General features: G+C 33.8%; 1 protein-coding gene across 4 annotated transcripts in view; it reads left to right on the forward strand.

Moving 5' to 3' along the window:
* ERBB4 (erb-b2 receptor tyrosine kinase 4) overlaps positions 1 to 18,368 on the forward strand; it is a 1,210,589-nt gene that overhangs the window by 615,629 nt on the left and 576,592 nt on the right. For all 4 annotated transcript variants that reach the window (XM_017535013.2, XM_017535015.2, XM_017535010.2 and 1 more), the window contains exon 3: positions 17,291 to 17,477. In XM_017535013.2, the coding sequence (XP_017390502.1) occupies positions 17,291 to 17,477 (187 nt within the window). The remainder of the gene's footprint in view (positions 1 to 17,290; positions 17,478 to 18,368) is intronic.

Below are 18,368 nucleotides of genomic sequence, written 5' to 3' on the forward strand. Positions count from 1 at the left end.
TTTTTAGTAGAGATGGGGTTTCACCATGTTGGCCAGGACGGCCTCGATCTCTTGACTTTGTGATCCGCCTGCCTCGGCCTCCCAGAGTGCTGGGATTACAGGCATGAGCCACCACACTCAGCCTAAACTGTTACTTTTTTCCATTTATCAAATGAATATTTTTACATCCCTCCTAAGTTCTATAGCAGATATTTTTCAGTAATGTACTGAGAATATTGGTCTAATGTTAAAAAGCATAATATTTTCAGTATTACCCTTGATGCACGAAGCTCTTTCATATGCTGTCCTTCTTGTTTTTTCCTCTTTTCTTGGTACAACACTGTCAACACATTATTTCATGGTAATGCAGAAGCAATTAGTTACATAAATTAGGTAATCGTGTATCAATAAAGGCCTTGTATTTGTGCTCTGTTAGGTAAAAGTATGTGTGGAGGAGCTGTCATATATTTGAACAAATTAAATTAGGCATTTTTTAAAAGGTAACATGGAAATAATAATTAAATTTTACATTCTATGTAAAAAACATTGAGCACAGTGTCAACTGTATAGTGGGTACTCAAAAAGTAATGTTCTAAGAGTAGTAATAATGGTAGTAAAAAAATGCTATTTCTAGTGTTGTGAATTACAGCAGCAAGATTTTATTTGAGTAGTAGAAAAGTGTCCCATAGAATCTTAATCCCCATGACCTATTTTTTTTTTAATCTATCTTTTTGTACACTAACACTTTCTAACAGGGATTTGAGGTAACTGTCAGCTAAACAGACCTGCGTGTGAATTATTTTTTAAAGTTTTCTTTGTGTGTCAGCTAGTAGAGATTGCATCAGATTTTAATATTGGGACCTGCTTAAGGAAATTAATGGAAGATTAAGACAACAAATTCTAGAAAAGAGAGGTGAAAGGTTATTCAGTGGTGAAATTCAAGGGTGTTAGATGAAATGTCACCTATGTCATTATTTTATTAATATCAGTTACTTTTGGATATTCTTGTAGTTCATGAACTTTAAGCCACAATGCATTTTCTAGTTTAACATAATTCTGAAAAAAAAATCTGTTGCAAATGGATTGTTTCAGAAATTGCTGATTGGAGGTTAAATGTGATATTTATATGAAAGGGCTTTGTAAACTGCAGTATGCATATAAAGTGCCAGTGCTGTGATGATGTTGATAAAGATGACTGTAATGACAACAAGTAAATATCCACATTCATTCCCCAAAAGAGGAGGAGGATATTGATGTCACTGTGTTAATGAGCATATCATGAACCTAGTACCCCACCACTGGGAGTATAATCCAATGTTCTCAACCACTGTGGAAGTCTAGTATGATTAATAAATTCCTTCCCAAGAAGAAGATGGTGAAATTGACTCAGGAGAGAGAAATACCATGTATCTTTGTCCAGTTTCCTTAAAGGGAAATACAATAAATGGGAATAACTAAAGAGATGATCACAAGAATTTGTGTACTATACCTATAAGAAGTTGCAAAGAGACTATTCATTTTTTCATTTGTTCCTCCCTGTGAGACATTGTTAGTTTTTATGTTTAAATTGGCTTAGTTACTGAGTACAGTTTGGAGACTATAAAACATAATCTTTCTTTCAAGCAAAAGATACTTTCTTAGAGATAGAGAAGAATTATGCCTATAAAGGAAATGGATGACTTTGTTTATAAATTTGCTTATGATTAGAACATCTTAGCCTTAATGTCCCCAAGTTGTATTAGGCAAGCTTTTTAACAGTGAATGAAAAAAAAATCAAATCAATATAGAAAACTTTGCTATTGCAAAATTAGGTTACAATGTGGAGAGAGAGAGAGAGAGAGAAAGCATGATAAAGAGGAGAGGAAAGAGAGGGTGAGAGGCCTATTTACCCATCCAAATGGATATTTATTTATCTATTCATCCACCGCCAACCCAGAAATATGTATAATAATAAATTCAGGTTAGAAAAATAGATATTAATATGAGAATATTAAATTTTCCTTGTATAAATATTTTATGGATCATATTAATGGTATACCGACAGATACTGTTAATTTTTATTACTTTTAGAAAACCCCTAAGACAACTCTATAAGCAATAAAACTAAACAGTTGCTTCAAATTAATAAGTCAGTCAACCTTGGCATTTTGGACTTGATTATTCTTTGCCTAGTGGTGGGGGTGGGAGGTGGGGAGAAAGGGCCGCCTGGTGCATGTATGACATCCATCGGCATCCCAGATGTCTACCCACTAGATGCCAGTATCAACCTCCACCCCTCACCCAAGATGACAACCACAAATATCTCCAGACATTGCCACATGTCTTCTGGAAAGCAAAGCACCCCAGTTGAGACCTATATGAAGGTCTGTTTTAGACCTATGTGAAGAATACTATAACCTGCCATCCACAAATATATATGAAATCACAGGTACTAACATAATTCATTTGAAGATTAAAAGCTTATTAAGCACACAGAAAAATATATTAGATACATATACCTGATGTATCTAATATACTATCCAGATTTAGCAGACACACAGATATTAATGTCATTTAAAAGACTTTGTAAAAAGGAAGGTATTAGTTTAACCTCAGATAACCAAAAGTTCCTATAGTATTTGGGAAAATTCCACAGACTTGGTCCTTATCCCAGTTTTTTACAGCACCATCTACAAAGTCTCCCATGTTAAAACCCTTGGTCATTTCTTGTTGATTATTCTTCCTCAATTCCCACATCCAGTAAGTCATGAAGTTTTTTTTTTTATTCTACCTCAGAAAGATGGCTTGTATCTCTGAGCCATCTAATTTGTATTCACTGCTTTCCTCATCTCTTGCCTGGCAAGAAGTTTCTAACTTCTCTCTCTCCACCAGCTTCTCACCAGCCTACTCCATTGTTACCCTGCAACTAAGGACATAATTCTACAAAATAAATCAAAGCCTAAATTCTCTGTATGCAATGCCATTAATTCCCCATTTCCTAATGTAAAGTGATAAATTCCTTCATTAATTTTTTCCAATCAAGTCCCTCTCCTCCCTGACTCAATTTCCATTCAGTAGTCTTAGACCTGTAACAACACTAGACTCTCTCAAGACACTTTGACATTAGACATATTCTCTCTGCCTAAGTTGTACAAATATTTCTTACTAACATATTCAGCTCCTACATATTAATAGAGAGAATTTGATAGCAAGAAACACTATGCAATATGAAATTGTTTGGTTCTTAATTTCATATATCAAGTGGCGAGATGTGAAAAGGCAAGGGACATTTTTATGTCTTTCCTTGATTTTTCCACTTGATGGCTTATTTTTATACTTTCATAAGCAAATGTTACACAAATACTGAACACTTCACAAAATGAATATGTAGCTTAAAGAGTTTGGAAAAGCCATACTCCTTTGTAACTGTCAGTCTACATCAAGACATAGAGCTGTGCTAGCCTCCCCAGAAACCATACTACATGCCCTATCCCAGTCTCAAATGATTTTATCCCCAAAAGTAACCTCCATTCTTACTTGTATAAAAGTTGCTTTCTTATGTGTCCTTCTAGTTTTATCACCCGTATATGTATCCCTAGACACTACAGGTTGGTTTTAACATCTTTTTTCCAAATTTTCTTTAAGACGTTTGACATAGGTCCCTCCTCCTCCTTTTTTCCCTCTTCTTATAATTTACCTGTTCAAAGACCTGGGACATTCTTCTGAGGAATTTTCTGAAGGCTAGGTTTTGTTAATTGCATATTCATGGTAGAATTCACTGTGTTTCTCTGTCTTTTGTACTTTCAACAAATTGGCAGTTAGATCTAGAGAGTTAATAATACTCGTGTTCAGTCTCTGATGAAACCATAGGTGGTGGTGTGTTCATTCAGCGGGAGGCACATATGTCTTGTTGTTGTCAAGAATGTCAAATGTCTGAGATTTTAGAGGGTTTGCAAGCTAGCAAGTTAGTCTGTCACTTGTGTTGGCAGAAGACACAAGACTCAATGGCAGGCACAGCAGTCAGCATGAGCTTTATGTTTACATGGGTTCCCATTGACCCTGAGGCAAGTCCCATGGAAGTGATTGGAAAGAACAAACAGGTGGATACTGTATCAAAAGAGATTTGTGTCACCATTGCAGAACTTTGAGCTTTCAAAACCCCATTTTTATTAAAAGGGCTGCTAACAAATCTGCCGTGTACCCTGGAAGGAGAACTGTCTTGCTATTCCAATGCTGTCTACTATACAAACATTCTTGAAAAAAATAGTTCAGAAGAAAAGCTGCTACACACCATGCAGAAACAACACAGAGAATTGTCTTCCAACATTTTTTCTCTATTATTGTGATGTCATTTGCAATTACTAGCCAATGATGCTGGATACCTAGAACCATTAATTCATAAAGACTTTCAGAATGGTAATACTCTAATTTTTAAAAATAAATATTATTTTAGGAAAGATTTAGGTTCACAGAAAAATTGTGAAGAAAGTACAGCATTATTATATAGCTTATACTCAGTTTTCCCTCTATTATTAAAGCCTTACATTATTATGGTACTCATTTATTACAATTAAAGAATCAAAATTGGTTAATACTGTAATTTTAAAATTTATTTTTCTCTTATTAGTTGGAACACATTATAAGATGGTACCTGATACAGACTGAATTTTGTGTTACCACAAAATTCCTGTGCTGAAACCTAATCCCCAATATGATGGTATTTGAATGTGAGGCATTTGGGAGATGATTAAGTCATAAGAATAAACTGCTCACTAATGGAATTAGTGCCTTTATAAAAAAAGAACCAGAATATCCCTTGCTCCTTCTGCTATGTGAAAACATAGAAAGACACTGGCCTCAAGGTGTGGGGACTCACAAGACACTCAATTTGCTGACACCTTGACCTTTGACTTCCCAGCCTCCAAAACCATAAGTAGCAAATTTCTGGCATTTATAAATTATCCAGTCTGTGGTAATTTTCTATACAAGACCAAACAGACCAAGGTACTACCTTCAATCTGTTATTTGGTTACCTGGTGTTACAGCTAATAAAGGAAAAGGATGAATGCTTATTTTCTTTTACATACATTTTCCAAAAAGTGAATTGGTCCTTTATTATTGTCCAAAGATTAGAAATTTATGTCATTTAATATTATTACAAACTCATAGGTTTATATGTATTTTATGGATTTTAATCCGCTGTAATGATCATTTTTGAAATTGAGGTTACCCCATCATTGGCCAGGAAGGGTTTATTCCAATTGGTCCTTGAGCCCTTTTGATACGAACTTAGTAGTTCTGAAAGCTTCCTCACTATCTGCTCTGATAAGATGTTTCAGGCTCATCTTATCTATTTCTTACCACATACCTAGAATCTCAAAATTTCTCCAAGAATTCCTGGTTTCTCTTTGTGTAACAGTATAATTTACACAGACACCTAACACTTAACAACCTTTCAGAGATTAGGAAATTATCTGTTCCTACAATTTCCTTCTCTAATATTCCTCAAGCAAATTTATCTGCTTCATCCCTATATACACACAGGGTGCTGTTGATACCCCCATTATGGTCTTCACTGATTTCTAACATTCAGAATCTTAATGATGGTTCCATTGTTGCACCTTAAACATGTTATTCCTTTGCTCTATTCCGTGTTTGTCTTTCACAGTGGTTGTAAACTACTAAGGGGCCAGGTCTGTTTTATACATCTCCATGTCTTTAGCGTGAAGAATAGCTTTGAATATACTACAGGTACAGATTGCTGAATGAACGACACCAAAATATTCAAAAAGATGATATTTTAAGAAGATTTTAAAAAGCAATACATTTTATACCTCGTAAGTAATTTATATGCAGTCTTAGAAGATACTATAATGATTATTTCACTGTAAAATTTCTATAAAGGGAAAACATAGAGAAAAATGTTTTGTAATTAAATTGTTTACTTGAAAGTGCTGAACACACACACACAAACATGGCACAAAGTGCATCTTTTAGTAACAATTATGTCAAAAGAAAAATGCATTTCCTTTCCGAAATGGAAGGTGCTGATGTATGACCAGAATAGGCGATAGCTTTATAATAAAATTAGGTGTCTAATGCATAAAATTTTAAAACAAATGATTTACTCTTAAAGAGACAAATATACAGTCATTTGCTTTCAAGTAATTGTAAATCTTCCTTGGCAACCCATCTTTTTCCGACTGGCAATCTTGTCATCAGACAAAGATCAGAAATGGTGAAGGTAGTAACCACCATAAGATTAAGGACCATGTCTGTTTTGCTCACCACTGTGTCTCCAGTTTGAGAAACAATTGTTCTTCAAATCGTAGGTGGACAATAAACATTTGTAGAAAGATAACTGGTTGGATGGATAGATGAATAGATGGATCAGTGGGTGGATGGATGGATGGATGGATGAATGAGGGTGAAAGCACAGAGACTTAAGGATTTGAGGAAAGAAAGTCACGTGCAAATTTAAAAAATACTTCTACATTAGGATTGTTTAGGTATATTTGCATTATTAATTTATCCACAGAATCTCATTTGATTTTATATATCTGTTTGAAAAGGCCTGCTAGTTTCTTGGCACCTAAGAGAAAGCCTATTTTTAGACTTTTAGGGTACTTAAAGTACATTTTTTAAGCAGATTTTACATTTCTAAATATCAGAAGCATTCTGCAGTTACTTTTGATAAGTAGTCTTTCTTAGCTAATATTTTTATTATAAAGAAACCTTAGAAAGAGGGTGTTATTCTTAAATCAAAATTTTAAACCATGTTGTCATGGATAGTACTTTAAACAAGGAAGTAATTGGTATTACTGTTTGAAAATATACTTCAAAGAGATTGGGATTTTGATTTCAGGAATAAGACATATCTTGTTGTTGCTGTTGTTTTAATATTTCCTCCTTCACTTTTCGTCTATGTGATTTTGGGCAAGCTATTTCACTTTAGTTACTTCATCTACAAAACAGAGGTAATATTCAGAGTGATTTGACCAGTAGGTGAGAGAAGACATAAGAATGCCTCACACACAGAAAATACTAATTAATAATTTAATGTAATTATTAGAAATAGTAGCTACTTAGATACTTGTGACTTGCATAAGGATACTTAAACAAGAAAAGCATTTAAATTTCTTGTCTAAAGTCCATGGCCTCAACTTTTGTTATATTTGTAGTCCTGATTGTATCCACAGATGTCCATAGAATGCCTATTGTGTTTGTTTGAATTTAATATTAAGAGCATCATAAGCAACATCAGACCTTGTTGTCACTAGAGGAGATGACTAAAACAAATATTTGTTTTTTATAATTTAATTAAGGCTGTGTTTTGTATTTTTATGGCCAAATATTTAGACAGATATTGAAGTGTATCTTGGCAGGCTTGTCAAATCCAAGTCTGATACTTTGGCTCTCTTATTTCTGAGATTGCTCATCCTTTTCATTTAAAAATAACAACAGACTAGTCACAGAAGCAGTCACCTCTAACTTCTGCATTCTCAAAGGCCATTTCCCATATGCTTTTCAACAGAGGCAGCTGTTGTCAGCCATAATTTCACAGAGGCCCATTTTCTTTCGTTAAATTTTGAAAGGGGAAACATCACATTTATAAAAGACCTCAGACATGAAACTGTCACTTTCAATTGTACATTGAAATGCTAGCAAGCAGTTTTCTCATCTAAACTTTGGTGATGTGTAGTTATTCCTTTAGAAATAGAAAAATACAGTTTTCTATATGCTGTGCAACACAGGGAGCATATTGAAAGAGTTCTGGATTCAGAAAAATCATAAAAACTAATACTGAGGGCAAGCTGTGAGCCAGACCTTTTGCTAAGCAAGTCAAAGAGATACACTTCTCAAAATAATCCTAGGATTTGGAGATCTTAACATCCCCATTTTACAGATAAACATACTGAGGCACAGAAAGGTTAAATAATTTATGCAACATAATACTGCTAACAGCTAGGATGTGACCTTAGGCAGTGTTTTAGTTTGCTAGGAATGCCATAACAAAGTGCCACAAACTGGGTGGCTTAAACAACAGATATTTATTTTCTCACAATTCTAGACCTGCAAGTATGAAATCAAGGGGTCTGCGGCATTGGTTTCTTCTGTGGTCTCTCTCCTTGGTTTGTGGATGACCAACTTCTCTCTGTGTCTTTACATGGTCTTTTCTCTTGCCATGTCTGTGCCCTCATCTTTTATTCTTTTAAAAACACTAGTCATGTCGGATTAGGGCCAAACTTAATGAACTCAATTTAACCTAATTACCTCTTTTAAAACTCTGTCTCCAAATACAGTCACATTCTGAGGTAGTCAGGATTAGGACTTCAGCATATACATTATGGGGTTTGGCTGGGCACTGTGGCTTACGTCTGTTATCATAGCACTTTGGGAGGCAAAGGCAGGAGGATCGCTTGAGGCCAGGAGTTCAAAACCAGCCATTGCAACATAATGAGACCCCGTCTGTACTGAAAAAAAAAAAAAAAAAAAAAAAAAAAAAAAAAGGTTGATGAGGTGGTGTGTAGCTGTAGTTTTAGACACAGGAGTCTGAGGTATGAGGATCCCTAGAACTCATAAGTTCAAGATTGCAGTGAGCCATGATTGCACCACTGCACTCCAGCCTGGGCAACATAGCAACAATCCATCTCATAAACCAATATATACATGAATAAATGTATTTTAGGAAGTGGTCATATTTAGCTAACAGTAGACATTCTGACTGAAGCTATATCTTTATGCACTATGTAGTATGAATTGTTTAACCAATTTTAATATTAAATGTATGTGCTTATATATTATTTACCATTCTTTAACTTATACAAAATATTTACAAATATTTTGGCATAATTGCACTAATGATAATATAATGAAATTAATCATATTTTATTGATTCAACTTTTAAGCACTTAGAAGAAATTTATTCTGTTTTGCAGAAGAGGAAAGTAATATTAAAAAATTCGTGCAAGGTCAATAAGTGATGGAGGCAAGAGTCAAACTAAGATTGTCAGACTACAGCATCCAAATTTAATTATTAGACTGCTTTGTCCTAACCAATTTGGCTCTCAGTGGGGAATACTCATCATCACATGGACAACATTAATAAACATTACGATGCTTTGATTCAGGTGTAATTTCGGTTGTATGAAAGTGCTGACAACTAATAATTTCTTTTGATTTCAGCTCTATATCTAAACAAAGTTTAATTCAAAGGTTTCCAAACATTCTTATTATTTTTGCATTTATGTATTCTATCTAATTTCAGTTAAAAGTCAATTCCCCAAATCATTGGAGCTTAATAAACTCAATATTATATTTTAAGTAGTTATTAAAGATTATTAAAATGTCTGTTTGAAATCCAGGCTTCAAAATATAAGCCTACTTGTATAAATATGTAGAAAACACATACACACACACTTTTTAAATTAGAGATAATAGAATGTTCGACTTATGAATTTTTTGAAATATATACGCTTTAAGTTGAAATTTTGTGTGATTATGTAAATGAATGTACCAAAGATCCCAACCCAGTTTGTGTAATCTGTGAAAAGAAAAACTTTAGACAAATTAAATTTAGCAGAGTTTATTTAAGAAAAGAATTGGGCAACACTCAGATCACGAGTAGTTCAGAGATCCCTACCCAGCAATGTGGACAGGCAGAATTTACAGATGGACAAGGAAGTATTAAGCAGAAACAGTTTAAATGGTTAAAGTTTGGCATTTGCCTTATTTGGATATAGTGATCAATTGGTAGTCTGTGATTGACTGAGGCCTGGCTGCTGTGATTGATTGAGATTCAGCTACTTGTTACAAGAATATACTCTTAAGTTAGATTGCACTTTGTTTATATGCTAATTAAGTCACAGTTTGCTACATAAAAACTCAAGGTACAGAGATAACTTTGGGCCAATTTAATTTAATTTTATAAACCTAACTCTAGTGTAATAAGTCTATGGTACAGGAATACAGTCTTGATAAATTCAGGAGATTAAGAATCAATTGGAAATGTAGAGATTTGAAGGGGGACTATTAACTGTCCAGCCAGCTCAGGAAAATATAAAGGACAAAAAAAAATATGGTTACTTCTAGGGAGGTGAGCTAAGTAGTCCTCTTCTCAATGGAATTAAAGGTGTTCACTGCTAAGAAGTCATGAGTTGAGAGCCGGCCAAGTGGCCAGTGTTGAATGAAATGGCCTTCAGATTCTTAGAAAGTAGAGCTCATAGCAATACTAGCACCCAGGAGACTGGCTGGAAATGGCTGAGAGTTAGCAGTTTGTTGGGATGACCTGGATCAGGTTTCCTACCTTTGCAGTGTTTTTTCATGTTGTGTGTAATGAGTATGAATTCTACTCTGCTACAGTTAGGTATAAGACATTTCACATTATTTTTTTCCCCAAATCTAATTAGATGAGATTTTGAGCCCCTCCTTGCCAGGGTAACATAATCATTGAAGTTTTAAGAAAAATGGGAAAAATGAAAGCAGAATTTCAAAGCAAACATACTATTTCTACAAGCAGCAGGGATATGTAATGTTTGCTCTATGTTTTCTAATGTGTTTTTATTCTGGTAAACTTTTTAATACTATGTCATAGTTAAGAATGTTTTCTGCTTTAGATATTTCCAGACATGCTGTGAAGGGCAGGGACAGAAATTAATTGCCTAGGGAAATTTAATGGAAAGCTTTACTGATAGAGAGGCTACAGTTTGCTATTACATTTGTCACCGTCAGAGAACACATAAATTCTGCAGTCATTACCAGCAGAAGAGACTTTCTATAACCTCCCTCCCACCACCATAGCTCTCTGTTCCCTAATCTTCTCTATAATACTACAGGTTTATTTGACTTCAAGTCTACTGACCTTAAGTAATCAGCATTATATTTGTTGATTGTTACCTGATGAAACATATTAGTATTATTTGTGGATGATATCTAATTGGGTATGAGTTCTTAAGACATTGGAGTAGAAGTTAAGAATTTGGATCTTTTTGACTAATTACAGAAGGTTTTAACAAAAGTGGATAGAAATATTTTCAAAGAGATACTTATATTAAAGAAAAATAAAATATGGATTTGATGCATAATTTTAGCAGAAAAAATTTAGGAATAAGTGTTTTACATACTTAACCAAGAACATATAATTGCTTTTAATGTGCATAAAATCATTCCTAAACACTTACTAAATATTTAGGAATTGTATGGTACTGTAATTACTTTAATCTTAAAGTAGATGAAGGAACATTTAAGGAACTAGTATTTCTATTACAGATCATTTTTTTCTAAAGTCAACTAAGTTGAAAAGCATAAGGAATTTATAACAAATACAGAAAAATTAATACCTGTTAAAATAGTTGTAAAATGAAGCATAGATTCAAAAATAGTAAAGGCTGACTTTTCTGAAATGATCTGGAGGTGAAAGGATAACCCAGTGAGCCAATGCAGTCTTATCTAATCTTTGGTTGAGGGACATCCATTGAAAATCCCAGGAGGCTTATAATCGCAGATTTCACTTTGTCTCTGAAATACTATACAGGAGAAACAGCTACGAAATTTCTTGTCATTTAAAAAAAATAATGTTTTTTTCTGTACTCGTTGCTAATATGGTATGGGAAGTTGATTAATTTTTTTTGTTTTCTATATCTTTTTATTTGTGTCATCAAATGTCGTAAGCCAAACAAATTGTCTCTTGGGTTAGAAGCATTTTGAAGCATTTAGGACTTTAATAATGTCCTATTGTATTTATTACTTGAACAAAGCCACTGTAGAAGCCTACATTGACAATGGAAATCAATCAGTTTTACTGAGCAGAAGCTTACACCATGAGGAGGAAGATATATCTTTAGGAGAGTATTCACTCTTTGGTTGACAAGATAGGCAACCTTTCTAGAACTAAATGTTACTGAGCCAGAGCCAGAATCAGGATTTTGTCTTTGCCAGGGCATTCTTATAATTTCTGTTTACTACTGTGGTCCTGGGACATAAATCATTATTGTGTTGTTCAGACAATGTTTTGTATTAGTAGCAAGTTCATAAAATCATTTTCCATGGAAAATGACATCTAAAAAGACCTTAAGCATTGCTTTCCACTTTTCAATTCCATTCTAATCCACAGCCATTATTGAATGTTCAGTGGCAGTGTCTATATTAAGGGCTATAATAAACATACATAAAGTATAAGAAACTGTTTCTGAAATTTGGGAATAAATTGCAAATTGCATAAGCAAGATATAAATGTACCAAAGAGTACATAACAGAGAAATTAAAAGCAACAGTTCTTATGTAATTATGTTATATTTAAATTAATATTATTTGCTAAGATTGTATACGGGCAATTCATCTGCCTGGCCATTATCAGAGATAATATTTGTAATATTTAACATCTGTTAAATATATATTATTATTTGTCAGACAGATTTCTTATATCTTCCAACCTCTGTTACTGTTTTATAATAGAAATTTTGGCATCTCTTTTTTAAAGATGAAGAAACTGAGGCTCAGTGAGGTTAGGCAACCTGATCAAAGCCACAAAGCTGGTACACACAAAGGCTAGGTTTGGAGTCCCACTTTGCCTGGCAGACAAGCCAACATTTCCTACCATTATGCTTTTCCATAGTTAAGTCCATATATTTAAAAGTTGTTTTTATTTTCTTAAAATTTTCTGAAACAGTGAAAATGTTGTGCTACTCAGATTCTTTCTGATGGCTGAAAGGAGAGGAAGAATGGATAACTCAAACGTGGTTGTGTAGCCTTATCAGACATTATAACATGTAATTTACACTTCTAGATATCTCCTCACTTTTTACCCAGATCTGCCAATATTGGCTCAAACCACATTATTTACTCATTTCCCTCATTAAACACTCCTACCATTACTAATTTGTTTACTGTAATTGTTTTTATTTATAATCAGTACACATAGCTCATGATCTGCACTGGCGTTTCCTTTTGAGATATTTCAAGATATTTATTCACAGAAAGGCTACAAGAATACCTGAGAGAATGTGATTTTGAATACCAGAAAACAGAGACCAAAATAAGGCATGATGTGTTTCTTTTAGCTATAAGAATTTTGTATTTATCTCCTATAACTCTTTTTAAAATGCGTCAGTTACATAAGTTCCTCTACATATCAAAGATTACAGGAACACCTCTTGGATTGAGAGATTTGCTATGATATTTTTTCCTATTATTTACATTATTTAACAGAGTCAGAGAAAGGGAAATAAGATGAATAGGATTCTTCACTATCATTATCATAAAAAAATTTACTATGGACCAACTTATGGCTGGCATTGTTCAAAATGGCTTGGACATATGCATTGTCAGCAGTAACATGGAATAATGTCCAGAGTTCACATAACAAAAGATCTTTTTTAGGCTACCACTTAATTTATGCATACTATTTTACAAGATCAGAGGGTAATAAACAGAATGAATAATGATAGAGACTTATTTTGGACACTAGAATCTCAGTTATAACAGTAAATCCCTCCAGTCCTAGAATCTTTACAAAGGTGTAGTTATTTGTTTTAATTTGACCTTCCATGAAACTAACACATATGTCTCTAAAAATACAGTAATGTGTACCCTGGAATGAGGTGTATGTAAATATTACAACAAAATTAATTCAAACATAAATATATTTAGTAATATGCAAATGCAAAGATGTTCTTAGTTATATTTTACTTTTTCTAGTAGATAAAAGCACTTGGAGCATCCTCTTCTACATTAGTTGGTCCTTCTTTATGTGTTTAGCACTGTTCTTGGTTCATATCCCTCACACATTCTAGAGCCCTTACTATTTGCAGGTTATTTTCAGCTTGTGCTAATATGTGATCCAAATGCCATGCCAATGACACATCTTTATCAGTTAATAGCTAGGAAGCTTTCTCCCTCTAATAAACACTAAAAAACTTACTAATAATGTTACTCTTTTGCAAATAAACCTCTTCTTTTACCTGAGTATGCTTTATCTGTGTTTTCTCTGTTGACATTATAAATGTGTTTCTCCATCTCAGCATAAACCAATGGGTTTTTATAGTTCTTTATAAGAAGAGTCACTTCCTGAGTGTGATGGAAGCTAATGATAAACTGTTTTGGAATGATGGATCTTATGATACGTTGTAGGCAAAAGATTCATAATACATCCTCAATCACCACATTTATCATTGTGACCTATATCACTAAATAATTATTGTATACAAGTTAAAAGAAAATTTTTAAATAATGAATGAATTTTACTTTGTAGACCATATGATGTCAGATTGTATTTATAATCTCTCTTTAAGAGCTCAAAGAGCTAGAAAAGGGCACTAAAAGAGGTAACAGTTCAACCAGTACAACAGTGGTTGAAGGAGGAATCATAGATCCCTAGAGCTAGATTTTTCCAGGAAGTGCAGTTTTAAACAAATTGCTGTGTACAAACAATGCATATCACTGCTAAGCTCATCTCTATTAACCTAGGCATTTATCTCTTCACCCCAAGACACTCACTGTCTTAGAAATACCTATAGTGGCCTAGAATTCCCCATTTGATGCCAGGTATGAGTAATTCCATATATCCCTTGCCTATTCTTCTCTGCCTTTGTTCCATTAGGATTCCACCCTTCTATTGATTATTTGTAGCATGATCATTCCTAAGAATTATGAGACTGGGGAAAGAGCCTAAGTAGAGGCCCACATATTTTATTATTTATTATAAACAAAATAGAGATTACTAAATAAACTGTTATAGTATCCCAGTTTGACAAATATCTCTTTATAACAACTAGATGTTCAGTACAATGTTAGAACTTTTGTTGTCCTCAGCAGTATGTTAGGATGGAGAGAAGTGTCTTCAGTCTACAGCCTCTCCTTCACCAAGTTCTATCCTGTATTATGAGAGGTCTTACATGAAAGTTTTTGGACACTTTAGCCTACATATCCAGGATATGTACAGTTTCCCATCACACATCAATACCTGGACCACCCATTCCTTCCTAAATATATGCACATGGGTGGCACAGTCTCCTGTCTGAGGGATGGAACTGAGAAAGATGACATTACAGTTTCTGTGTAAAGATTTGGGGTTATTTGCAAAGGGAATTCTGGTATCATAGAGTAAGGAAGGGGAGAGTGCAGAATCTAAATGGACCTTTTTCTTCATTCCACAGACTTTGTACAGTGGTGAGGGTGTGGCCAGAGAACAACGAGAGTGATTAATGAAATACTTGCTGCTTTCTTACTGCCACTCTCCTGGCCACATGAGACACACAAGTTAACAATTTAAAGTGCTTGACCTTATAGGGCTATATTCTGGGAAAAAGAGAGACAGGTTACAAATACTAAATCTGATAAATATATGAATGATAAAGTATGATAGAAGGTAAGAAGTACTGGGGAAAATATGAGAATTGAAGCAGGTAAAGATGTAGAGGCTACAGTGTTTAACAGGTTTATCAGGGTTGGCCTCAACTGAGAAGGTGATATTTAAGCAAAAACTTGAAGATAGTGGGGGAGTTTGCCAAGAAAGTAACAAGATGAAGAGAAACTCAGTTTTTTAAGTGCATAATGCACACTTTAAGGTAGAACTATAATTTTAATGTGAAAGAGAACTGATGACTAGATCATATACTGCAGTTCCGTCTAATAGATTTATAAGAGCCATAAAAATGTAATTTAACATGTTTGTTTTGCCACAATAAGAAGGTGAAAAGAAATAACTGATATTAACTTTAATAATACATTTTATTTAACTCAATTTATCTCAAATATTATCATTTCATCATATACTCTCCAAAATCCAGAGTGTATTTTGTACTTCTATCACACCTAAATTTATGCCAGCTACACTTCAATTGCTCAGTAGCAACATATGGCTAGTGGCTATTGCACTGAACAGCATAAATATTTTGACATATCAGTAAAAGGATTTTGTCTGTTATAATGAGTGACTTAGGAGATGTTTCAGAGTTTTAAGCGTTGAAATGTCATAATTTGATTTATGTTTTTAAAATATCTTGGCTAGCCTGAATTGAGAATACACCATAAAGAATCAGGAATAGACACAGGGAGACCTACTGATGATGAGGAATAATCTAGATGAGGAATGATGGTGGCTCAGATGGGAGCCATGGATGACATAAGAAGTAGCTGAATTTCCGATGATTCTGAAAGTAGAACAAATAGTATGGACCACACTTGGGGTGTCAGAGGAGAGTGAAAGATGACTGGATCTTTGGCCAGAAAGCCGGAAAAGATGGAATAACCTCAACTGAGATGAGGAAGGCTGCTGGAGGGGTGGGGGAAGAAAAGAGTTCAGCTGTTGATAGGTGTATCTGAAAAGTATACTAGACATCCAAATTATGATGTTGAGTTAACAGTGGGATATGAATCTGGAGTCTGGGGAAAGTACAGAGATGAATGTTTGGAGATCACCAACTTTGAAACCAAGTAAGATCACCAAGGGGGTGAGAATACACGACGGGGGAAGTGGGTGGGAAGTACCAAAAACTGAGCCTTGGAGCATCTGAAATGAAAAGGGTTAGTTAGAGTAACATGAAATTGGTATTAAAATAATAGCAAATACCTGAGTACTTTTGAATCATTTTTAGTTTTTTTTAAATTCTGACACCTGTTTATCATCATTTTATTGAAAAACTATATAACATTTAGGTGAAATGCAGACTTTTTTTCATAACACTATTTTGCTTTAAAATGTCTCACAGACCTTCAAATAACTAACTGATTATAGACAACTACATTTAAACAGTGGGCAGTAAAAAATAAAAATGTGGTTGGAATAAGTTTATAGACAACAATTAGTTTTTAATACATATTATTTATGTTTGGGTTCCCTAGAGATGTTCAGGGCAATTGTTCTTTGATAAATATAGCACTAAACATGAATAGAGCCATTTTAAATCTATCCTAAATAATGTACAAGCTAACATGGCTTTGTTTTACTTATGCTCACCAATTTGCTCTTTTATGTAAAATGTGATTGATGGTCATGTGTCTTTAACCTATTGTAGTCTGTTGATAAGCAAGACCTTTATTCATTTAACTATATTCAAATCTCAGGTATGAAGAAGGTCTCCTAAACAACATGCATTATTTTACTATAAGCACATTCATAAATGTTTAAAAGAAATACAACTTAGACTTCAAATGAGATGCTAACACTTTATGATCTTTTATTATGAAGCCAAGTATTTAGAATATGATATGGAAAATAATATATTAAGGTAAAAACTTAAAATTAGAGTCTAATAACTCATTTTAATCTAAATTGCTACATATACATAGTGACAAATTAGTTTTATAACACAGGCAATTGTTTGTGTCTTTTCAGTCTGTTCGAGAAGTCACAGGCTATGTGTTAGTGGCTCTTAATCAGTTTCGTTACCTGCCTCTGGAGAATTTACGCATTATTCGTGGGACAAAACTTTATGAGGACCGATATGCCTTGGCAATATTTTTAAACTACAGAAAAGATGGAAACTTTGGACTTCAGGAACTAGGATTAAAGAACTTGACAGGTAAGGAATATATAAAAAATGGCAAATATGCTTTCAAAATCAGTATAAGGCAGTGCACACAAAAATGTGTATTTAGGGTTACTGCCATATTTGTTAATTTTGAGGAACACTCTAAGGCATTCAAATATTGGTGATTTGTTCATTTTATGAGAAATGATGCCCTGTGATGCCCTTGCTTTTATTTATAGATTTTGTAAGTGCAGTGTGAAGGATACCATAATACTGTAACACAGCTGAACAGAAATACACTCTGGAAATGCTCTGTGACTGAAAACTGAGATATGAAACATACTATGTTTGGTGGTTTCAGGTGAACAGTGGGCCATATCATCAAATCTTCGCAATAATGCAATAACTATCATTAGAGCTTAGTAATACCCAGGCTGTTATATCTATTTTCCTGAATCTTGAGTTTTCTGCACAGTCATCTTATTTTTGGAAAATACATCTAATTTATACAGTTTTGGTTTCTCTTATTCAGTAGCTCACTAAATGCCATCAGCAATTCTTTGTCAGAATACTTCAATATCATCAGAGTAATTTTTTCTCATTAAGATTGGAAATATATGATGTTAGCAACCTAAAATTATCATCTTTCTATGAAAAACACTTGATAGGAATTGATTTTGTAAGCTGGTTCTTGCCATCCCACTGTTACTTTACAGTTCACATAGCTCAGAGTAAAAAAAAGTTCTTGTAGGAGGCTTTTTGGTACAATGTTACTCTTTTTATAATGTTGTACTTTTTGGTATAATATTATACCAATTTATTTGGTATAATAAAAACTTTATTCTCCTATACCTGTAATCAAAGTGAGCTAATTACCGAGATCATGCCATTGCTCTCCAGCCTGGGCAACAAGAGTGAACCTCTATCTCAAAAACAAACAAA

This window comes from Cebus imitator, unplaced genomic scaffold, assembly GCF_001604975.1.
Source record: "Cebus imitator isolate Cc_AM_T3 unplaced genomic scaffold, Cebus_imitator-1.0 Scaffold89, whole genome shotgun sequence".
Lineage (NCBI taxonomy): Eukaryota > Metazoa > Chordata > Mammalia > Primates > Cebidae > Cebus > Cebus imitator.